General features: G+C 33.1%; 10 protein-coding genes across 10 annotated transcripts; 7 read left to right on the forward strand and 3 right to left on the reverse strand.

The window, feature by feature from the left end:
* Positions 1 to 2154: 2154 nt before the first annotated feature.
* Positions 2155 to 2844, forward strand: NAEGRDRAFT_72362 (uncharacterized protein; the record flags this gene model as incomplete). The annotated part of the gene is made up of 1 exon (XM_002672378.1): positions 2155 to 2844. One exon carries the CDS (start codon positions 2155 to 2157, stop codon positions 2842 to 2844), a length of 690 nt encoding a protein of 229 aa, XP_002672424.1.
* A 243-nt stretch (positions 2845 to 3087) lies between these two features.
* Positions 3088 to 3705, reverse strand: NAEGRDRAFT_72363 (uncharacterized protein; the record flags this gene model as incomplete). The annotated part of the gene is made up of 1 exon (XM_002672456.1): positions 3088 to 3705. The coding sequence occupies one exon, from the start codon at positions 3703 to 3705 to the stop codon at positions 3088 to 3090; it is 618 nt and encodes a 205-aa protein (XP_002672502.1).
* An 871-nt stretch (positions 3706 to 4576) lies between these two features.
* NAEGRDRAFT_81182 (RGS domain-containing protein) lies at positions 4577 to 6203 on the forward strand (the record flags this gene model as incomplete). The annotated part of the gene is made up of 1 exon (XM_002672379.1): positions 4577 to 6203. The coding sequence occupies one exon, from the start codon at positions 4577 to 4579 to the stop codon at positions 6113 to 6115; it is 1539 nt and encodes a 512-aa protein (XP_002672425.1). The 3' UTR covers positions 6116 to 6203.
* A 162-nt stretch (positions 6204 to 6365) lies between these two features.
* On the forward strand, positions 6366 to 7883 carry NAEGRDRAFT_52159 (uncharacterized protein; the record flags this gene model as incomplete). Its single annotated transcript, XM_002672380.1, has 1 exon — positions 6366 to 7883. The coding sequence occupies one exon, from the start codon at positions 6366 to 6368 to the stop codon at positions 7881 to 7883; it is 1518 nt and encodes a 505-aa protein (XP_002672426.1).
* A 1513-nt stretch (positions 7884 to 9396) lies between these two features.
* On the forward strand, positions 9397 to 11399 carry NAEGRDRAFT_72366 (uncharacterized protein; the record flags this gene model as incomplete). The annotated part of the gene is made up of 2 exons (XM_002672381.1): positions 9397 to 9786; positions 9840 to 11399. The coding sequence occupies 2 exons, from the start codon at positions 9397 to 9399 to the stop codon at positions 11397 to 11399; spliced, it is 1950 nt and encodes a 649-aa protein (XP_002672427.1).
* An 88-nt stretch (positions 11400 to 11487) lies between these two features.
* On the forward strand, positions 11488 to 12739 carry NAEGRDRAFT_72367 (uncharacterized protein; the record flags this gene model as incomplete). Its single annotated transcript, XM_002672382.1, has 2 exons — positions 11488 to 12312; positions 12464 to 12739. The coding sequence occupies 2 exons, from the start codon at positions 11488 to 11490 to the stop codon at positions 12737 to 12739; spliced, it is 1101 nt and encodes a 366-aa protein (XP_002672428.1).
* A 230-nt stretch (positions 12740 to 12969) lies between these two features.
* Positions 12970 to 16475, forward strand: NAEGRDRAFT_52161 (uncharacterized protein; the record flags this gene model as incomplete). Its single annotated transcript, XM_002672383.1, has 2 exons — positions 12970 to 15444; positions 15504 to 16475. 2 exons carry the CDS (start codon positions 12970 to 12972, stop codon positions 16473 to 16475), a joined length of 3447 nt encoding a protein of 1148 aa, XP_002672429.1.
* A 142-nt stretch (positions 16476 to 16617) lies between these two features.
* On the forward strand, positions 16618 to 18155 carry NAEGRDRAFT_59188 (uncharacterized protein; the record flags this gene model as incomplete). The annotated part of the gene is made up of 1 exon (XM_002672384.1): positions 16618 to 18155. The coding sequence occupies one exon, from the start codon at positions 16618 to 16620 to the stop codon at positions 18142 to 18144; it is 1527 nt and encodes a 508-aa protein (XP_002672430.1). The 3' UTR covers positions 18145 to 18155.
* Positions 18156 to 19579: 1424 nt separating this feature from the next.
* On the reverse strand, positions 19580 to 20818 carry NAEGRDRAFT_52163 (uncharacterized protein; the record flags this gene model as incomplete). Its single annotated transcript, XM_002672457.1, has 1 exon — positions 19580 to 20818. The coding sequence occupies one exon, from the start codon at positions 20816 to 20818 to the stop codon at positions 19580 to 19582; it is 1239 nt and encodes a 412-aa protein (XP_002672503.1).
* A 675-nt stretch (positions 20819 to 21493) lies between these two features.
* On the reverse strand, positions 21494 to 23888 carry NAEGRDRAFT_72371 (uncharacterized protein; the record flags this gene model as incomplete). The annotated part of the gene is made up of 3 exons (XM_002672458.1): positions 21494 to 23569; positions 23614 to 23735; positions 23780 to 23888. The coding sequence occupies 3 exons, from the start codon at positions 23886 to 23888 to the stop codon at positions 21494 to 21496; spliced, it is 2307 nt and encodes a 768-aa protein (XP_002672504.1).
* Positions 23889 to 24272: the final 384 nt, after the last annotated feature.

The following is a 24272-nucleotide window of genomic DNA, read 5'->3' on the forward strand; positions in this document are numbered from 1 at the left end:
ATTATCCAATAATAATAATTTAAATAATTATGCAAATAATAATTATAATAATTGTAACAACAATACAAACAATGGTCCTATTAACCTCCATAACAACACGATGATGAGTGTGTTGCATCATGTCAATAATATGATCGACAATGAAATGGATTTCGAATTAAAAATGATGATTAACAAATTAATGGATAAATTAAACCAAACAGAGGAAAAAAACACTTTATTGAAATTAATTGGTTCAACCAGGAATTTACATTATAGAACCCCAGGTAATTCCGAGAAAAACTCAAAATTGAAAGAATTACTATTCAAACTTCTTAATGATGAATAATTAATTTTTTAATAAAAAATTTCGTAAAAATGTGATTTTTTGCCTGACGATTTTTACCAAATTTTTGTTTAAATGTAAGGTAATGGATTTGTAAAATCTATATTGCCTAAAATATGATCAGAAGCCATGGTTTGAACCATGTAATGTACAGGAGAAAGTTCAGAAGCAATGAATGAAAATACATTATCACTGACTTTGGAAACTAAACTGGCAGAATTCATTAATTGCTTGATTGGATCCAATGTAAGAAGCTAACCAAACTGAAACAGAACAACAAACTATCAAACAAATCATGATGAATATGATTAAAATTCTCAATGAGCAACATCCTGAACAGCATGTCTTTCTTCTTGTTTTACCCTCAAGCAAAACCTTTCAAAATTCAGCTTAGTTTTACTATTATTCTAAACTAAACTTACCTGCTTGTCATTATCTGTTGGTTGGATTTTGTTCATATTTTTTTTGTCTTTAGATAATAAATTTCATACTAAAACATAGAGAATTGACTTGCTTGATATCTTGTGAAGTCTGTAATCTACAAAGAGATATTTGAAAACCAACTCAATAGTCTGCCTCATTACAATAAGTTAGCATCGGCAGTTGAAATGACACTTAACAACTTATTGAAATATACAATGCCATGAACAATCATTAAATTATTAAATAAGGAAGATGACAGACCATATTTAGATTGAATGAAACATCAGCTGAAATCAAATGTTTCCTCTTTTTCATCATTTTCATCTCCATAGTAAAATATTTTCTAAATACTTATCCAATGTCAAAACTCCTCCACCTCCAAGCATTATTCTCAAGAATAGCTCAAATTGAATATTCCCCTTAATGAGAAATAATAAATCATCTATAAATTCTAATCAATTGAAGGATTTTTTGTTGTCCACCAGTGGAATGAAGAATCCGTCAATAGTAGAATAGTAATTTTATTAATCATCAAGTAAATTTCAAATCAACAAACACATCTCGGGTGTTGTTAGAACAGGTTAGTTTGATGTTCTAATAGTATTTAAATAGTATTCCTCAAGTTTACTCTTTGAAATTATTTTTAATTTGGCTCAAAGTTGATTTTTCATCAAAACCATCAAAATCGGCACATCTACTTGGTCATCACAAAAACCATCAATTTGAGATTGTTCAGAATGGTCAATAGTATGTGTGTGGTGAATCTTGGAGATTGGATTTTTGTCTTCATCGGAATTCAGTGCCGATTCCAAGATTATTTTCGACCATACCTCATCAGTACTTTACCAAATCAAAAAGTTTTATATACCATCTTTCAATAGTATGTCATTGTCATGGTGGAGTTTCGTCGTCAATAACCACACATGACATGGAAATGCTCCAATAGGTTCGGAGAATCATCCCAGGTTTTATACCTTAATAAAAGTATTCTTTTCACCTCTAACACTTTTTTAAAAAAAATTCTCCAAATGTCTTTACTTGAAGAAGGGGCATCATGTGGTGCCGTTAGGAATAGTATTAGTTGTTTACCCTTCGAAATGGTTCTTAACATCTTGAAATATTGGCACATAGTTGAGGCGCTTCCTAAGAAACAAGTTTGCAAATCATGGAATAGTATAATTGATGAAATATTCACTTTTTATCCAACATCAAGACACCCTTATGGTCTTTCCATTAAAAATCATTTTCTAATGTTGGATCTCGAGGAAGAAGATAGAAAGGATTTTTCTTGGGATCGAATGATCCTTAATTTTCTAGAACATGTCGTTCCAAAAGATTGTGGTGTTCTAACAATTGTATTAAGGGTAGAAGAGGGTGAGGTTCTTTGTGAAGGTTTCCAAACTCAAATGTCAAGAGCAGCTAAGGAGTATGATGTGAGAGGGTACATCCAAACATCCTATCACGATATTACAAATAATGATTGTAAGAAAGTGTTTGATGTTTGTTGCCAAGGAATACCAACAGTGCTTGTTTATCTCTTGGAATGCATTCATGGAATTCAAGGGGTGCTATTAATTGATTGTAATTTTGTTTACAGATCAACAATCAGTTCTAAATTTATTATCAAACCAACACTAATGACCGATATTACAACATGCAAGAGAGAAGTCATATCAGTGAATGATGATGGGCCAGTATGCAACGAAACCGTTATTACTTCAATTGAATCAGTATTCTCTTTAAATACTTTTACTATTTCTAAGGCTAATCTTGCTCACATTAAGGTGGAAGGTATGCTCCCAGTATTTCTTCTCACAGTTATAAATACACGCAATTGTCCACCACTTATCATTCAAGTACTTTCTTTATATATGTATCAGGAATTCAGAGCATCAGTATGTGAAATCATTTGTGATATAGCTTTTACAAGTTTTCCTAAATTATTACTCCCAGTTCTTAACAACCCAAAAAGAGGTGCTGAACCTAGTAAGTCATCTGAAGAAACTTTTTGGAGCGAGTTTATAGAGGTTTGTTCCAGGTTTTTGCAAAATAATCAAAGAGCTAGACATATAGTTCTTTGCTCCTCTATTAAATAATGTGATGAAAGACATTTTACAAGAACCATGCCTCTTGTGTTATCATATAGTGGAAGCATCATCCTCAAGTTGATCCAATAAATATTATTTCCGTTCAGAATTAATTTACATGAAGTGTTATCAGCTTTTTCAAATGACCTATAAGTTTCACTCCTTTAGATGTAATAGTGCCATGGTAGATATTGAGGTGTTGCAATTCTGTTAATTGAATGATGCTTTCTAATTGCTCATCGTCAATGGAATTTAAATTATTAATTTACAAATTGCTTGAACTCCTTCTAAATCAATGGTATTATTATGAATATCTAAAGTTCTCAAATTTCTCAACCCATTTCCAATAAATTTGGCTCCTAATGAACTAATATTATTTTGTCCAATAGAAAGAAAAGTCAGCGAATCCATACTACTTATTAATTGAGCTCCTTCCGCTGTTATATCATTCAGAGTTGCTAATCCAATTGGCTCCTTCACCACCAATGGTATTTGGTTAATAAATAATTCAGGTAAATTGTGTAATTCACTGATATATTGAGCACCCTCCATGGTAATATAATTACATCTTAAATCAAGAGCCGTTAATTGTTTCATTTCGCTGAGAGCCTTCGTCTCGGCTGTGCCAATTTTGTTTGGACCAATACCCAAATTGGTTATATTTTTCATTGATACTAGAGATTTGATTCCTTCAAGATTGAAATCATTAGCAAAGCATCTCAATTTTGTTAAATTTTTCATCCCACTAATTATTTTAATTCGATTATTATCAATCGAGTTGAAACTTATATCAAGTGCTATTAATTGATCCATTTCATCATTTCCATGATTTCTATTAAAGCAAATGTCCAAACCAGTCAAATTTCTCATCATTTTCAAACATTTCCAATAATTTTCAACCGAAACTTGTTCCGTACGAATTAATAACCTCACAATTCGTCCCAGAAATCTACTATTCATCAATAAACAAATCTTTTCATCATTGTTTTTTAAACTTGATAGACAATTCTGCACGTTCCGAAATAATTTGCAAAATTGTTTTAAATTAAAGATAAATTATTCAAAATAAACCAAGAATTTAGAAATGAACAAATTTCGTAACAAATATCATCAGAAAATATTTGAATAGAATTCCATCCCTCCTTCTTGTTGCTCATTTTTTTTTAATAAATTAATAAATTACAAAATATCACAAAATATGAAAGATTATTTAATACCTTCTCATACCCAAATTTAACAACTATTCGATCATTCCGATAATAATTAATCTAACTATTCAAACTCTAATAACAATTTCCAGAAAAAATCACAACCTTCTCAACCAAGTAACTTCTTCTTCCGACATAAAAAACCAACATCAATTCATTAATCCTCCAAAAAAGCTGACCTACCACCACATAATAGTCCACGGTCGTGCAATCATTCAATTTTTTGATTATTATAAATGTAATTCATTTCTCATCATTTGATCTGAATGTTCCATTTCAATCATGTTTTGGCGCCAAAACGGAAATGACTTTCTGAAAAAAAATAGGACCATGAAACAGAGCTTAGATGATGCGCCACTAGAACCACACCAAGAGTCCATCATTGAATTTGTGATTGTCAAAGGAGCCTTTTTTGAAAAAATTAAGACAACATCAAATAGACTGTGTAACCATTCATCTTTTTGCATCACTTGGTGATTCTACACAAGCAATATTTAACAATAAGCAAGGAATAATAATAATTAACAATAATAATGGATGTGTCTTCACCGCCAATGAGTGGCAACAATCTAATAGATCATAATCATACTAACACTAACACCAATCAAACAGCTAGTTTTCAAACAACTTCTACCTCTCCAATTACACAACCAGTAGCATCACCCGAAAATCAAACAATTACTTCATCAACAGGAACCAAGAAAGTCACCATAACATCACCAGCACTAACTACAACAAAACAATCTCAGCAGCAGCATGGTTTTGCCCCAAGTGAAAGTGGAAAATCAGGAAGTTCGTTTAGTCATAGTAAACTAATGTTACGAACATGTTGTGGTGTGGTAGAGTTGACTTCAATGAAATTAGCATGTTTAGCCGGAATGGTGGTAACAGTGTTTGGTTTGTTGGTTTTAGCAGCTATTTCTATTGCTTCTTTCGTTATGGCCACAAATAAGTCAACAGATATTTTAATTAATATTGGACGTGCAAGCTATCTCTTTGAAAGTTCAAATGCTTTTGTTGTAAAGTATGTCTTTACTAGTACTCCAAATAATGGGGCTAAGTTTGTTGAAGCTCAGCTTTTGTACTATAATTTCACTAATGAAATGGGGGATATTGTGGCGGATATTGTAGGACAGTTGAATGAACCATCTCTGAAATCTTTAATTAATGCCACATCCGTTGAAGCAATTAAACTTTTACAAAAGGAGAATTCTCAAATATTAGTCCAGTTCAATTTAGGACAAGCACAAGATGTATATGCTAGATTGAACTCTGACACTTACAATGACATTCTCTCCAAGTTCAAGAGTGGATTGGATGGTTTAGTTTCTTTTATTCAGGATAAGGAAAAGGAAAAGGATACTCAAGTGTTGGCAATTACATCTGTTCAATTGATTGTTATTGTAATATCACTATTTGTAGTATTACCCATCATTGTATTTGTATTTACCTTTGCTATTAATCGTGACTCATTATATTTGGAAAAGATCCGTCGTGCCAATGCTATCATGTTAATAGACACAATGGAAGATGATGGACTGAGAGCTGTATTCAAGATACATTGTGAAAAGGAAAAGTCTAGTGAAAATTATTTGCTTCTGGAAAAGATTCAATATTATAGATCATTGTGTGAACGTTCCTTAGAACTGCAAGCAAAACTATTCCGAGACGATCCAAACAGCGATAGTTCAAGTGATATTTCAGAATCAGCTCATCCTGCAAAGAAAAAGAAGGAATCTTCTCTCGAAAGAGAATATAATGAATTGGAAGTTAAAAAGTATGAAGTTGCTTTTGAAATATTTACTGAATTCTTGGAAGTTACTGGCGTTATGTCAGTAAATATTTCACACTTGCTGGTTAATGCTGTTAAGGATAAATTGGACAAGTATAATGATAAGCAAATTGATAGTCTTCCAGAGGATATGTTCAATGTTTTGGAAAAGGAAACATGTCTTGTAATGATGGATACTCACCACAGATTCAAGCAATCTCTTGCTTTCCAACGTGAAATGAAGATTGACAAGATTAAAATTGACCAGCTCAAGAAGAAGAAGGAAACAGACGATTTTTAAATCTGTGTAGATAGATTTGTTGCATTACATTACCAATTATTCAAATCGGATTTGAATAAACTCTGAACAAGTCAAGTATTGACTTTCCAATAATTTTAACATTTTACAATTTAAAAAAATGTTAACACAACGAGCACGAAATATTCTCATCACAATATTACTTTTAAATTTCATCTTTCTTCTCACATACTCTATATACCTTTCTAAAAAGCAGTCCAAGTTTAAACTTTCGAATAATAATACGAAATTAATGACATACTCGGAGGCAGGAATATCAGAAGTATTGTGTTTTACCACACATACTCATAGACGAATAGAATACTTTGCACCCGATGAATTGGATATAATTACACCAAACTCTCCACAATCTCTCATAGCTGACCCTTACAAAATTTGTATTGTTTCTAATATGTGTATTGACAGTAGTGGAAAGGTCCATGTTTTTCTTCCTGACACAAGTGATGTTCCCAATTTACATGCAAGCAATCCATTCTTCACTTCTGATAGAGATTTTATTCGAAAGCTACTAATGGACCATCCAATTAATGGAGTTCCACGTTTTCCAATACCAAGTCGTGTAGAAGTTAGAGATATTACATTGAACGAATTTCAAAACTTGGAAACCAAGAAATCAAATCATCAGTTTCGAATGACTTCCAAGTGGATTTCTCTTCATGCTCCACTTTTTTGGTCGAATTATTATCACACAATTATTGATGGATTTTACAAAGTTTTTGTGTTATTGAGACAGGTTTCACATGTGATGGAATATGTCTCGAGTTTTGGAGCCAAATCAACTAGAGTTTCTCCAACGTTTTCCTATGATTCAATGGCTGATATTCTCACAAAGAAAGATTATGAATTATTCATCTTGACAAAGAGTCCTAAATTTCCAAATTGGGTCAACCGAGTTGTAAATACTACTGAGAAGGCATTTGTTCAACCAGTGATTGCGGATATTGGAAATGGAGAGGATTCATATACATGCTCATCGAAAGGAGTTATTGGAATTTCATTTTCACATTATAGAAATTTATTTTACACATTTGAATCACGTGTTGTTCCAAGACCTCCAAAGGAAGCCATCTTAATGACCAATCAATACTTTTCATTTATCAAACAATCATATGGATATTCGAATGAAAAGAGAAAGAATCCGAAACTTAATATTTTACTGATTCGTAGAGTGAAAAACAGAGTCATTACAAATTTGGATGAAATTTACAAAACATTGAAAATTAATTATGGAGATGTTTGTGAAATACAAATTAGGGAAAATTTCAAACATTCATTTGATGAACAAATTGCTTACCATCAATGGGCAGATGTCATTATTGTTTCACATGGAGCTGATGAGACGAATACTTTCTTGACAAGAGAAGGAACAGTAATAATTGAAGTAGAAAGTCCTCAGCATTATGAGCCATACTTTCCAGTTTATGCTCATTTATTGAAATTGAGACATTACATGTTCAGAGGAAGTGGAGGAGATAAGAATTCGAATAGAATAGTAGATATTGATGCATTTGTTAAATTTTTTGAAGCTGCATTATGTTATGGAGATTCATTTATTGGAAATGAGAGGATAAAACAAAATTCTGTTGATTCTGGATTTTGTAAACGAATCAAATTGGAAAACAAATACAGTGAAACAGATGTGAAAGAATTATTATCAAATAGAATGAACATTTTTGAGAGATTTGACACAGATCAAAGTTTAACTGAAATTAAGGGAGAATATTTGATTGGATGTTGTCTAAATGAATAATCTACTATTGGAGACATCATAAGATTAAAGTTGCCATTTTGGAAGAAATCAAACTATTTAATTATCATAATTATCAATAAACTTTGCTCTCATATCAGCACGTGCCAACCATCCCTTCAAAAACTTATTATTATCAGTTCCTGGTCTACCCCAATACAAATAATCCTTTCTATGTCTTTCATTCAATTGTCTAGCAAACTTCTTAGCATCTTGTCCATTATATCCACCCAATTCATTCAAATATTGACGAGATCTACCAACTCCAGAATTCACAGCAATATCAGCACAGATATAATAGGCAGGCATTGGAATTCCAGAACATTTTCCTTGATCGAAATATTTAGTCTTGTACAATTGAGCAGCAGCTGCCTTGTATGCTTCAGTGTCCTTATTATAGGCATAGTAACAGAAATCTGCTGGATGACCTTTGAATCCACTCAATAATTCACCACCAAATAAGGAATTCCTTTGTTCCCAACATTCTTGTGGAATAACTCCCATACATGTGTAACCAATTTTTCCTTGATATTTGTTTCCTGCATCTGAGGCCCAGTTTTGACATTTGCCTTCACTTTTAAAGATTTGGACGAGGGATTCTTCGGCAGATTCGTCATCGTCTGTGTCCATGGCTGAGGAATCGGCAAATTCTTGAGCTATACGATTTCTAAAGTGGGAGAGGAGAGCTTGACTGGAGGAGAATGATGCTTGGGCAGAGATGGCCAAACAGCATAACAAGACAAGTGCAACAACAATTATAAAACATGAAAATAAGTCATTTTTTTAAAGATGAATAGTTCACTTTCTGAAAGTTTCGTAATTGCTTACTGTTTCGAATAGTTACAATAACCGCGTGATTATAAAGAATGTAATCTCAGTGTACTTGTCCAATTTCAGTTCCATCAAAGGCAGGTGAGTGAATAGATCGATTTTTTACAAAACAAATCAACGTTACAATTGTTATTACAATAAAAATAACAATTTTAAATCTTCTATCAGAAACCCTAATGAAAAAGAAATGATTTCACAAGTTTGATTTCTTCAAATAATTTCAAACCTGCAAAATACTATTCATTTACTGTAGACGAAAGTGAGTTAAGTGTTCAGTTCCTTGAGGTAATTCTTTCCAATGTTGACTAAACTCCATAACTCTGCGTTGTAGACTAAACTAGAATGCAACTATTCGAAAGATAGAAATACATTCCAGAACCAAACATACAATGCGAATGAATGGTCCAGATGCATCAGCAGCGGTTATTCTCTAACAAACTATCAAAACGAATCTGCTGAAATATCGCCGCCATCTTTGGCAATCATTGCAAACAAGTTCATCAAAAAATTGATAATATTTCTATTATCTAACACCTTGCAAACATTTCTGGGCCACAAATCTATATTGTATTCTCATCCATCAAAATAATGCCTTCCTTATTTGGATTTGAGGAAATTTTGGTTGAATGAAAGAATGACGAATGCTCGTGTGTGCTTTGGACTCCTGAACATATCAAAAAAAAGAATGAAAAGTGTTGAGGGGAGTGTCGTTTTGTGTTTTCTGTTTGTTTGCATGATAATCTCTTCCGTGTGTGGAGAGTTTGTTTCGTTTAGTTCAGTTTCGTTTCCTTCGCTTAATGCAAACATTTTCAAACCAACCCAGGTCAAGAATTATGTGTTTATTCCGCCATTTGATCCACCATTGGTTGATTTCTGTGGAGACTTTTCGACTGACCCCAAACTAAACACCACTGTCAAATATTTAGTTTCAAAAACTTCCAGAACTTCATTTCCAACTGTAAACATTTTGCAAATCGATTGTATGAGATACTTTTGTACTAATAGTAATGAAACCGAGTATTTACATTACAATGCAACTGCGAGATTTGTCAAAGATGAAAAGTACAGAGCCGAGGTAAGTTTAGTTTCGAATAAGTTTGTAAAATTGTAATTGAATCAATGAAATAGCTTTCCTTTGTAGCAAATCATTGTTTCTTGTGCAATTCTGCATCAGGTAAACAGTTCAGGAATGCAATTTCATCAGACGAAAGGCCAACCTGTCCAGAGTTTCCATCCACTTTCGGACAAATCGTCTCACTCATGAACGACCATTGCATAACTGGTGCCGGATTGAACACAGCAACCAATCTAACCTCTTCATCATCAGATTATTCCTCCGATTTCAAAAACGTTCATTTTGGCATTCTGGATGGCAAATTCTTTGATAGTGGAACTATTTATGCTGCTATCCTAACAAAATCAGTTCCAAAGATTCCATCTACTGACAATCTATCTTACTTGTTGACTACTATCTTTCCTTTGAAAGCTTCAGGTGGTTCTGTATTCAAATCGGGTGAAATTCCAATGTACTGTCATTGTGGAAATACGTATGATTATTCCTTCAGATGTTATGACATCAATCACATGTTCTTGACTCCATTGAGATATTATGCAGCTCCTATTGTGTTTCTTACAATTGCACTCATCAGTGGTGCTGTTTTCTTCATTGGAGTTGTCATTCCAAAGGTGAAAGTCATGTGGTCAATTCTGACAAAGCAACCAGAATATAAGAAGGACGAAAACTTTTACTTTGGACCAGAATCCACTCATGTAGTAGTGAGCTATATGCGTGCTATCTATCTTCTAACCCTTGGTGATATCAAGATCCACTCAATATTTTGGAACATTTTACTGATCTGCTTCATTAGTTTGGTGGAAATTACCTATTTTGCAAGAAACTTTACAATGCCAATTTTAAACTTTGCTATTGATGATGTTGGAGGTACAATCAGATCTGCTGCGTTTGTCTGTATGGCCCTTTGTTTCTGTTCAATGATTGTCCACTGGAGCCATACTTTGGATTTAGTCAAGAGAGGAAAATCAAAAGGTTGTCTTTCCATATTGAATACCTCAATTACCATTAGTTTCTACTTGTTCATGATTGCATTTCTAGTTATTGGATTGATTGTTGCATTGGTGACTAACAACTTGGTGATTTTCTTCTTTTTCTTTGCATTGCTTTACACTTCCTTGTCACTAATCTTTTGTATTGGATTCACAATTGTTGGTGTGACCATTCTATTGAGATTGAGAAAGGGTAAAACCAATGTCATTAGTGTAAAATTGACCAAATCAACCATGGCTATCAATGCTGTTAATTTTGCCTTGGTAATTGTTGCTGGAATTTCAATGCCAACCTTCTTTGTTGGTTGGGACATGTACACAGTTGAGCTAGGTCTGTTAAGAGGTCCTGCTTATGATGTGTGTATCCTTTTGGGACTCAATTGTGTCACTTACATTTTGTTCACACCATTGGAAAGTAAAACTGTGTATGGTGAAAGTTGTTCTGAAGCAGTGCATAGAATTTTGAATTGTGAAATAGGATGTCTTGCACGAAAGGAAGAAGAATCTACAAACACTGAAACTAATCATCCATCTAGCTCACATAATTCTAGGAAAACTAAAGCTTTCCAACACATTGAAAGTACAAATGAATTGAGTGAAAGTGCTCCTAGAGAAACAATCTAATATACTTGTAATTTTAAATTGTAAATAAATTTTAAATATTAAATTCATAATAAACGTCTCATTCGAATAACATTTAAATTCAAAAAAAATGACTTCTATCAATCATAAATCGGATCGTGAGGAGGAAACCGTCTCATTGTTATCCACATCATCATCCACAACAACACGATTCTCATGGGTTGCCAACAACAAGAAACAACTCTTGTTCATCATTTCTCTCATTCTCGTTCTTTCCATTCACTTCATCTACATGATTTTGGCAACCAACAATAAGAAAACCTACGACAATAATTTTCACATTGGCATGTTTCGTCCAACCTTTTCCAAAATTACTTCATTCTTTAGAAAATATGTCTTTTCCGAACATCCTTTAAATTTTCTGAGTTTTAGAAAAACTGTTCCACATACACATCCATTTGCTTCTGATTATTATTTGGATAATCAAAACTCAATGAGAAGATTGACTCTTGAAGTGATGGATAAGAATATTCAAAATCCTGGAGTGGTAATTGTGAGTCAGTTATTTGGCAGGAATAGACAGGGAGAACATTATCATGATATGTTGACGTGTATTCAAATTAACTTGTTGAATCCATTCATTTCAGAATACCATTTGTTACAGGAAGATGATTTCAATAATGATGATTTGATGAATTTGATAAATGCCAAGGAGAAGATCAAGATTTCAATTCTTGGTCGTCGTTTAATGTCTGCTGATTTTATGGAATATTCTAATGTGCATTTGAAGAATAGAGTTGTCATATTGACAAATACTGACATTTACTTTGACCACACCTTGGTTCATGCAAGTAAATTGAAATATGACACTTCATTAATTTTGTCTAGAAAGCAAACTTTCATTACAGATTATTTGGAAGGTGAAAATAGAGATCACTGTATTGGTGGTTATGTGGTAAGTATTATTTAATATTATGATTATTAGAAATGTTAATTTACATTTAAATAATTCATTCCTATAATAATGATATTTGATAAATAATTGGAAATTAATCATCATTGCAATTTTCGGAATAATTATCTGAATAATAATTAATAATTATTAGGGATCACATGATGTTTTCATGTTTAGAACAGAAAGACCATTCCCTCAAGATGCCATCAACAAATTGAGAAAAGTTCCACTCGGATACTATGGTTCTGAAAATGTCATTATTCACCATGTGGCTAATAATAATGATTTCAAATACAAGGTCAGGAATGCATGTGAAACCATTTTCGTATGGCATTTACACGAAAAGAGAGGTGGAAATGGAGGACCACCACCAAGAATCAATGATGACACCAATACTGGTATGATGAGTCCAGGAGATGTCATTTAAATAATTCATTATTAAATGTCTCTAATTAAAATTCAATTAAATTCTATTCGAAAGTTCTTGATATTTTCTCAAATATGTGCTGTCAATCATAATAGAATATCGAATCTTAGTTCCCATGTTCAAATCTTGACAACCTACTTGCGCATGCCAAATTAATGAAAATGTCAAACAGCATAAAAATCCAACAGTCAAAAATTAGACCAACAACATCCATTCGAAACTCATAAGACATGAAGATTTTGCTTTACGGAATGGCCGAGTCAGGTCTTTCCACATTATTCAACCAATTTAAATTATTACCCAACTCTGTACCATTACTCTCTCAAAACACCACTCAAACAAATTCCAATACTTCTTCTAACAATACAAGTAATAATAATAATTCTAATTCCAATAATAATGAATCAAATAATAATATTGATGGTAATAATCATCATCAAGAACAAATAACATCCCTAACTGAAGATACAACAATTAAACAACATGATGAAAATAATAATAATACATTCTCATCACCCGAAGAAGATGAAACTCCATCATCATCATCAGCAATAACATTATCACCATCAACAGATACTACCAAACCAGCAGTACCAAGTCAAGCCCTCAAACCATCACTCAAAAGACCAACCATCAGTCCTCTCCAATTTACTCCTCCACCTTCAAACTCTAGAAAAACAATAACAACATTAGCAAATCCATCATCCTCTTCAACCACCTCCCCTCAAGAAGTCTTCCAATCCAACCATCCAACCCACATTAAATTCCTCAAGAGACGTAAACAAGCCTTTAACGAACATTTTTTGAAAAATCTCCCTAATGCCTTCCTTACACAACTCTTAATATCTTTCAAGTTGTTGATTCATCATGCGGAGAGGAGGGACTTGTTGTTTAGTATGGATGAGAGGCTACAGGAGTTTTTGATGGAGAGAATTGTGAGGGATGCGAGGTTGGAGAGTAATTATGTGAAGAATTCTTCATCTACCTTGTTGATTGTTGCTCCTTCTTCATCATCAAGTAATAATATTAATATTAATAATAATAATAATAATTTAAATTTATTGAATGTGGTTACTTCATCATCATCTTCACAACAACTCTCTTCATCCTATTCGGATGTTGAAACTCTGATTGTACCTCCATCATCAAGTATTAATAATAACAAATCTACTACAAATACAACAACTAACAAGAATTCTAATACAAAGGCTATGATAGCCAAGTTTAATGGAAAGGAAATTGTTCCAGATTCATCATCATCATCATCATTAGCATCCTCTTCTTCTGCTTCTACTACTAACAATCAAGCAAATCAACAAAATCATCACCATAATATTAAATTTGAATCCAAATACAAGGGAGTAAGAAATGATTTGGAGAAGATTCTGAAGGAACAACAAAAGGAATTCATTGAACCTTTAAAGAAGGAGAAGCTAACCCATCCAATTCGTCAGAGAAGTTTGAGCGAGTCCTTGTTAGTGAGTCAAATTAAAAAGTTAAAGCAAAAGAGAGGAAAGGACACACATGAGGAGGAAGATTATTCACAATTGTTACCTCCTTCTACTAGTAAGAATAACAACAATACTAGTCTTACTTCACTCTTTCAACAACAAGCAACAAGTTCAACATTAACAAATATCATAGAAGAGGAAGATATTGACACTTCGTCATCAACAGATGAGAGCAGCAAACAACACTTGCCAGCTCAATATTGTGAGCATTGCCAAAAGATGGCTCATGCAAAATTGAAGGTAAAACCTTCTTCCGAACAACAACAACTCGATGCTAAACCAAACAAGTATCAATACATGGATTGGAAAATTGAAAACACCAAAGCTATTGTTGAGAGAATTAAAAAGATTACAGACATTAATCAGTTATTTGGTGTCAGATTGAGAAGTGAATTCTTGAAGGATTGTTGTGAATTGTGGGAGAATCATATTGGTTTGCAACATTGTTTCCACTCGTATTCAATCTTTAAATGTCCAGATGGTGGTAATATATTCTCATCCCTTCCAGCAATCATGAAATGGATTGTGAAAAAGTATCTTCTCAACATGCCAACAAAATGCTTCAATTTTGATAAGCAAGCTATCTCTAGTATGGAAATTCATGCTTCAGAGCTTGGTGAAGATATTGCCACCTCGTGTGAAAGTATTCCTCCTGAGATGGCCATCCTTCTCAATACCAATTTCAATGTCGAGTCCAGTAATACTACAGCATCTGCAAGGGATTACAAATTCAAATTCGAGGTTCCTACATCCAATAACTTTCAAGAGTTGAAAGTTAGTGTAACAAGCTTGATTCCATCATCACCAAACACTTCATCTTCGAATACTTCATCTCCTGTTGGCACTCCTGATTGGAATATTCTTGGTACATCCTTTACAGTTCCAAACGATGATAATTATTCCAAATCTGATTCAGAGTTGGTCTATCCAGTCAATAGTGGATTGTATGCTCTCTCCAAGTATAGAGCCTCAACTGCTATGAATAAGGATGTCATTTCAGCAATGAGACCACTCGTATTGGAAGAGAGAAAAAAGGAAGAGAGGGAAGAAAAGAAGAGTTCAATGAGTCCACGTAGATTATTAAGCTTTTTCAAATCAACAGAAAGTGCCAACAGTGAACAAGGAGCACCACCAGTTAAACCTGAAAAAAAGACCAAGAGGATTAAAAGGCAAGATACCTTTTCAGTATTCAGCGTCATTACAATGGTAAGTAGTTAATTATAGGGTTTTAATTTATATACATTTTTATTTAGGGAGGAATCTCACCAAAGGTATCATTCTTAAAGAATGAATGGATAATGTGTTGCTATGCTTCAAATATGGTTGTCTTTGCCGTGAATTTGTGTGACTATCTCAAAAGTATTTTGGTTAAGGTTGAATACAGTGACAAATTGATGGAAAAGAAAAAGATTAGCTACAGCTTGGAAAAATTTGAACAGTGCGCGAATGGAAAGTACTTTTCTGAACTTCCAATAGTTTTGTGCTTTACCTTTGTTGATGTTTTTGAACAAGGTCAACACTATAATCCACTAACAGAACAACAAAAATCAGATATTGAACAAATTGTACAACAGCTCAATCCAGCATCTTATGGACAAAAGAAGACAGAAAATGCTCCTCTTAATGTTCATACCAAACTTGATCAAAAGAGAAAACCTTGGCATGATTCTTGTGAATTTATCATTCAACAATACATTCACTTGGCAACAGCAGAACAAAGAAGAAAGCAAGTAAGAGAGTCATTCGTCGTATTGAATTGTATTGACAGTAGAAGAACAGCCCAAGTATTGGTGAATGATATTTTATTCAATGAAGATCTTCTTGCTAATGAATTGGAAACTGAAACATCTCAAACTGCTACCAAGGGTAATGATGGTTCAAAGAGTGACAGATCTCACTATAAAAAACCTGTGGATAATGGAAAGGCAACTCAACCTGACTATACCCAATACTATTTGAGAAGATGCAAGACAAGCACTACAGCCAAAGATCAACCAACCAAAATATCCAAGCAACGAAAGAGTATCAATAGAAAGGGAGGAGAAAAACTCAAACAAGAATTGAACAGAAACAAGAGATTGAGTTGGTCAAACAATGGCAGTATCAAATTGAAAAAACCACAGGAAAATATTGTCGTTCTCGATGAATACGCCAATGAAGATGAAGAAATTGAGGAAACTCCAAGAAGAAGACGTAAGAACAGCTATCAATGTTCTCTTCAATAATACCCACCTACACTTCAGATCCTTAATTATGACCCATTAAATCCATCATAGCTATCATCACTATACTTAAAAAGAGATTATCTCTCTCAAATGTAAAACAGTAAATTTTTCATGAACTTGAAAAACAAAGAAAAAAAAATTCATGACCTTCATTTCCCTCAGCAATCATCAAGACAATAGTACGTATGGTTATAGTTTGCTTCGTCTCTGTGGAGCCATTAAGGGACACTCCAAGACCAACACATCAAACGGTGCACAAAATCAATGGCTTTTAATTACTCAACAGCCAGCCAATAAAACTACACGATGGGAAGTAAGGGAGAGCTCGTTCAAGGCACTAATTTTACTCTCCGAAGGAGTTAATACATTGCAATTAAAATTGGAATCAAATCCGAATGAAATTTTAGGGAATTTTACATTTACCTACGATGCATCATTGATTAATAATTGGAATAGGGAAAATAAGATGATTAAGAGAGTGATTCCAGTGCATTTCGTTTGTAGTGATCATGATGGATCGTTTCAGTCAATTGAAGGATGTCAAACTGCAGAGATTGCTAGACAAAAGCTTGGAGTTGCTGCATTAATGTATCAAACTTTCTGTGCTGAAGCTTTGAAGCATAACAAGACGTTTGGATTGGAGATGGAAAGTGACAGAACTAATATGCCACATGTCATGACATTTAAATCAAAAAAGTGGACCAGAAGTGCTTTGGAAGCTCTTGGAGATCACTGGAACGATGGAGGATGTGCTGGTTGGTCAGCAATCTATGAAGAATTAGAGGAACATGACATGCACAACCCAAATTTCATTTACTTTTGTGTTTTGGCGGGAAGCAAATATAACACAACAACTCACAAGACACAAATGGGAACTGCACTTGGTGGAGGTAAGCTTGCCTTATGGACAGACTGTACCTTGTATTCCTATGCCAAAAATGTTGATGAAATTGTCAAATGTTTGCTAGATAACAGAAAAGTCGATGTCAACAAATTACCAGATGACAGCTGTTACAGAGGAAGTTACTGGGCTAATTATTCTACTGGACTAGGAGCTGCAATGCACGAATTGGGGCATTGCTTTGGTTGTCCACATACCCCTGGAGGAATCATGGCCAGAGGATTCGATGATTTCAATCGTTTCTTTATGATTTCAGAACCTGGAGACAACCAAGCAATTATTACAAAAACTCACGAGTTGGGAGCTTTTTGGGAGGATTCTTCGATTGCTATTATTTTGAAACATCCAGTGGTTGGGTCAAAGAGTGAGTGTGTGATTATACCAGGGAAATCAGTGGTGCAAGTGCCAGTTGTCAAAAGCAATGTTAGTTCTGTAAATACAAATTCAATGATGGATTGTCACTATTACGTTTGTGGAAAGAGTTTTGAGAATGATTCTAGTTTTGAGCATGAATCTAAAACTACTTGGCTTGAAAGACATGGCGAAGTTCCTTTTGCTTCCTTTATTGAAACTGCCAGAAATCAAGAAGAAATAATATTATTCGACAATGGACGAAACATGGAACTGAAGCTGACCAAAGCACAAGCTTTTTGGAAAATGGCGGATGCTACCAATTGGTATTTATTAGCAAATGGAAAACCTTTATTTTCGCACATTCAGGAAGATAGGAAACTATTAGAAAAGCATGGATGTGAAATAAAGTATTAGTTTAAATCTTGAAGAAGGTGATATATTTAACGAATTTTGACAAAATCAAAAGCTTTGAAAAGAGTATTTCTACATCTGTCATCGTGTCCTGTTCGATTCATGAATTTCCAACTAAATTGTGCCAAGACAAGATAGATCATTAATTTACTTTCCACAAAAAGTTGAATCACTACATATCCTAAGAGAATTACAAAATACCAGACAAATTCTATTAGCCCTAAACCTTTCGCCCTTCTCCAATAAACCATTCCAATTGACATTCCAATAAATGTCGTTAAATCTATCGGAAAGTTAACCAATGTCATTAATAATCCAAACCAAAAACATGAATTTTCATGAAATTCCTCTCCAAACTCATACAGCAAATAAGGAAACACTCCACTACTAAATATCCTAATCAACATCCAAAAATGTGTAAACATTGGTCCAAACATTATCATTAGCTCAATTAATAATAAGCAAATCATGAAAATATAATTTGTCATTTCCTTATAGGCAGAAAATAAGCAAATAACACCAAATATTACAAGTGGAAGACCTAGGCAACATAGATAAATGGTTAATGGTAGTTTGGTTTCTTGTAAATTAGTTTTGGAATTCCAATAAAAGTAAATCGAATCTTGTTCAGAATTATTTGCCAAAAAATTGAGGAATAATTTCACAAACGGAAATACCAATTCATGATACATCCAATAGGAAAATATTAATAATAGAAATGGAATAAATTCATTTTTAAACTTTCCATTTTTGAATTGAATTCTAAATTCATTTAAATTTTCCTTTTTTGTTAATAATAAAAAATCCAGAAAAATTCCAATCAAAATTATTGAAATTCCAAGTGAAAAGGAAGACTCCACTAAATACAATAGAATGATTACAATAAATTCAGGTAGAAAGTAACGAATCCAAATTCTTTCCGAAATTAAATTTTGAATTTCCGAAAGTTTTTCTTGATTTTCAAGTTTTGCTTGAAATGAAAGTATTTTGTTAATGTTTCTAAAGTGTTTACCATCCTTAGTATCATCAAATAATAAATTGGTAGCTCTATTGCTCAAATCACCAAGTTTCGTTTGAACTTTAGTTTCGAATAATTCTTCAGGTTCGAATGGAATGATATTGGAAATATTTCGGATGGAAATTTGTTCCCGAATCTCCTTTAAACCTTTAGAAACTCCTCTTTTCTCAACCTTCCTTCCGAGAACTTGTTTAAAACATAAATTGATTTTTGCATTGTTTACAATTGATTCGAAAGTATGTGGAAGAAACGAAACTATTTTATCAGCAACCACATCCGACATGAATGGATTAATTCTTTCCCTGTGATGATCAGCCATTTTTTTTTATCTTGTCAATTTTTACTTTACAAAAATGTCAAAATGTCAAGTTCTCTAATCCTGAATTGACACATTCAAAAAAAACAACATTTGATAAATATTTACATGTGTAGTTTATAAAATAATTCAGTATTTTTCACAGGAGGTGAATTTGCAGCAGCCAAAGCTCCTGTTGGAGACAAGGCAACTGGCATGGTAGGTGAAGGAGGAATGATAATTTGGAGATGAGTAGCAGATCCAGTCTTTTTCAATTGTCTAGATTCTGCCAGTTGAGATTTCAGTTCAGCAAGTTGATCATTTAAGGAAATAACGACTGACTTGAGTTTTGAAATTTCACCATTTCTATCTGACAGCGTCCTTAATAAAGTCTCATTCGATTCATTGGATAGTTTTCTTTGAGTTTCGTATCTGTCTTGCAATTGTTTCAATTCCTTTTTTAGTGAAATTATTTGAGTTTCGTAAAAAACTTTTTGTTTCGTCAAGTCGTCGTCGGTGTCCACATAATGTTGTGGAAGGAAACTCTGTTGCATTTCTGAAACTTTACCTAGTTGATTCTTATATTCTTCCCTTAATTTTTGAATTGAACTTTCGTATTCTTTCTTACTCTTTACACTTTCCATTTGCAGTTGACTTACCAAATTAGTCAATTTTGCAAGTTCTTTCAAATTTTGCTTAACCTTATTTTGCAATTGTTGTGATTTCACATCTAACTGTTGATTTTCTAATAATTGTTTCTTATATAATTCCATAATTGACCCTTCACGTTCTGTTAATTCTTTACAAAGAATTGAGAATTGATCGGTGAGCGAGTGGATGACTGAATCTTTCATTTTAATCATTTCTGTCATGGAATGATCTAGTTCTTCTATTTTACATTCGAGTTTTACATTTTTTTTCACGGTGGAATCATTTTCGTATTTTACAGACGAAAGGTTTCGTTCATTTTCGGTTAACCTTATTTGCATTTCTTCAATTCTGGTTCTCAGCACGAGATTCTCCATTTTAATCTTTTCAATTTCTTCATCTTTTTGTTTCATTTCCTTCTTGACATGTTCAACGTCACTTTTCATTAAATATTTCACCTTTTCATTGTCAGATAAATATTTCGTTATTCTTCCTTGAAAATTATCTAAACAAGCAAATGCATTTCTTTCAAAAGTATCTGCCAAACTCACTGCTCGTTTTCTAATGTCACTTGTCGGCGAGCCATTTGCAACCATTGTGGCGACAGCAAAAGGACTTTTAACTGTAGTTGGATTATTATTTGGTGATGAGGATGATGATTGACCAGCATCAGAAGCACAAGAATGGTATTGTTGATGAATGCCCGTACTTTCCATTTTCACTTTAGTTTACTTTCTTTTACTTTCTAATATTTTTCTCTCTTAACTGACAATAAATGCACCTATCAATGTGCTAATAGAATGTGTTTGCTTATTTTTTTAGAATATGAAATTGTGGTTGAATATATTGCTTGATAGCTTTTGAGGTTTTTTCAAAATTTCCCTTAATGGAATTTCGGCTTACTATTTTGGTGTTATCTCTCGGTAGTGGATTCAAAAAAACCTTATTAGAAATTATGCAAGTCGTTATAATGAATCTGGTGGTTGGTAACCCTTATAAGGTTGTATAGTTGAAAGTTTATTTGATGTTTCGAATAATATCTCTTGGAAGAATATACGAAATAAAAGGAAGGTGAAAACTTGGTTTGAGTGCCATGTCGAAAATCGAGATTATGACTAAGATTGAGTTTGTCAGGTCCAATTATTTGCCATCTTTCAATTTTCTCGATAGAAAGCTGTTGTGAAAAATTTGGATTGTTATTCGAAATTTGGAATAATAATAACGAGATGTTTCGAATAATAACACATCAACATATGTAAAAGTAAGTTAATATCAATCTAACCTTACGAGAACTTAAAGATGTGTTTCTAATCTTCATTTTAGAACAAAAACAACACATCCGTTCTAAAAAAACAATTCGAAACTTTGTAAATAAACGAATTTTATACAATTTAAGCAATAATACAATGCTTATTCTTCTTTTCCTTAGGTGTAACAACTTTCTCCTTCTTTCTTCCAAGTAAAAAGTCAACAATACTAACTTCCTTCTTCTTGAAAGTTTTCTTATTCCAAATAGCAGAAGCTCTTCCTCTACCAAAGAGTTTCTTTTTGGTTGGAGAGGAATCTTCTGAGGATTTTGGAGAAACTTCCTTAGTAATGACCTTATTGGCATTCTCACACAAATGAGCAGTTCTAGAGAATTTGGAGAATAGAGCAGCAATTGGACAATTGTTTTCTTTTGCTTTCTTTGGAAGTAAAAGTTCACCAGCAGCTGGAATTTGAACTTGGAATTCGTTAATGATTGATTGTTGGAATTCTTCATTGAAAACAGTGAACCAGTTAGGTGGATTAACGTCGTATTTCTTGTAGGTGTATTTGGTCTTGTTAACAATTTCGTGTTTACCTCCAGCAAGTTCAGGATGATAAGTTTCCATCAAATAGTCCAAAACATTCTTACGAATGTCAGCTTCTGCTGAAGTGATGGATCGTGAGGTGGAAACATCTGACAAGGATGAAGAATCGATTGATTGTCTGGATTCCAATGAGGTCAATGATTGTGCGCTAGAGTTGAATGAAGCAGTTGACAAGTTATTGACAGTCTTGATAACAGTTGTAACATCACTCTTCCAAAAGTTCTTCAATTCACACTTGTGTTCTTTCAATTGACTTGGAAGGGCAATTTCCAAAAGTTCAGTTGGATGTTGATCAGATGGCAATACTTGAACATAACGATCAAAGTAATCCTTAGTATTCTCCTTCAACTTATCCAACAAACTGGTTGGCTCATAAATTCTGAGTTTTGGTGAATACTTGGTCATGTTAATCAAACCAAAGTAAACTTCAGGGAAGGTCTTATTTGGAATATTGGCCTTTCTAGCATCATTCTTCTTGAATGCCTTACCATAGATTAAACACTTCATTTGATTACATTGTAAAATACCATTGAAAATGTCTTGAAGGGAATATTCTTGACCTCCCAAATTGTATCTGACCTTTCTGTAAAAGATAATATTAGTAACTTCAACTTGTGGCATTGAACCAGAAACGAGCAAGGCGTGTAAAAGCAACAAATTGTAAGCATTGATAAAGAAGGTCAACTTTTCTTCGTCTGACTTTAACAATGACAAGTCACAATGAGCCAAATCAAAGGTTTCATGTTGGAATTTTTCATACTTGTTACAACAAGTTTCAGATTTACCCAAATCATCAAAATTCAATTCAACAACTGCTTCAGATTCATTGGATTCACAACTTGTCTTTCTGAAATATTTAATATCTGCTTGAATGACATTCAATAAACTTTCCAACAATTGTGTAATCTTTGTAATTGGGTGAACAACTTGCAAATCTCCCATTGTCTTTCCAATAATTGACAAGTATCCTTCAGGTTGATTCAAAACAACACCTTCTCCCTTATTGGCATTCAAAACTCTTTCACGATGATAAGTATCATCTCCTTGGGAGGATAAAAACAAGGCCATACATTCGTACATTTCATCAGAGGACATGAATCTTTGGAATGGATCACTCAAATTATGTAACAAGTCAGTTTTCAATTCTTCCAAAACAGTTTGAATCTTTTCAAGATTCGAATGCATCTTGTTGAGTGTTTCTTCAATCATTTGTGAACAAGAATTTGTACTAATTGAATCGTCGTCGGTTTTTTGAGTGTGAGAAATAAAATCTTGAACTTCCTTGGTGAAAGAAATAGATTCTAATACTTTCTTTTTCATTGTGGAGGAAATGTTAATTTCGAATAATGAACTGGCATCGAAATAGGTCTTTTTGAATTGTTGAATACGTTTGAAACATTCTCTAATTTCATCAACACTTGTTGTGTTTACGTATTTAATGGATTGTTCTGAATTTGTATTGGAAATGAAGGAACTATTAGCTGAGGAAATAGACGAAACATCAGAAATATCATCACGATAGACATCAGAAGTATCAATGACCCAGTCCATCTTCTTTTTGGAATATAAGAGGTAATCTATCAAGGATTTTAATTCATAATATGCAAGAATATTCTAATTTGTTGTTAGAAAAATATTAGAAACAAGACGAAACTTACTTCCTTGTTAAATTCTTCTGAGAGAAATTTGTAAAAATACGAAACTCCAAGTGGACAAGAAAGAATATTCTCCACACTAAAGTTTCCTGTTTGTGCATAGGCATCAATTTTATCCTTGTATGCTATTTAGTATTTTTGTAAATTTTTGTTATTATTCGAAACTTACTAACAATTAATTTATCCAACTCTAAACGTTCACTTTCAAAACCTTGCAAATTGAAGGAATTATCTGAGAGACCACCAAGAGATGAAGATCTTGAGAGAGTTTTTGACATTTTTTTTATTACCTAGTGATTAGTGACAGGGTCGTTATCAACTTTTTTTTTGAGTTGGATGATGTGCTTGACAGGTCTAGAGCAAGAGATACAAGTAATAAAACAAAGATTAGTTTCTTTGAAAATACGTCCGCACATTCCGATAAGCAGCTGGAAATCGTTTAGAATACATTCTGAAAATTAGATGAAACTTTAGAGAGCACGCAAAGCGCACGTTAAAACAAAATTACTCCTTCCTTATTATTATTAATATCACAAACATTCAATGAGAAACTGATATCCTCGCATAAATTGAAATATTGGAAAATGGATGAATTAAAAATAGTTTTTTATTTGAAATTGAACACGTTTCAAAAACTGTAGTTCTCTAATTTCACCTTCTAC

The sequence above is a fragment of the Naegleria gruberi genome (assembly GCF_000004985.1).
Source record: "Naegleria gruberi genomic scaffold NAEGRscaffold_53, whole genome shotgun sequence".
Taxonomy (NCBI): domain Eukaryota; phylum Heterolobosea; class Eutetramitea; order Acrasida; family Naegleriidae; genus Naegleria; species Naegleria gruberi.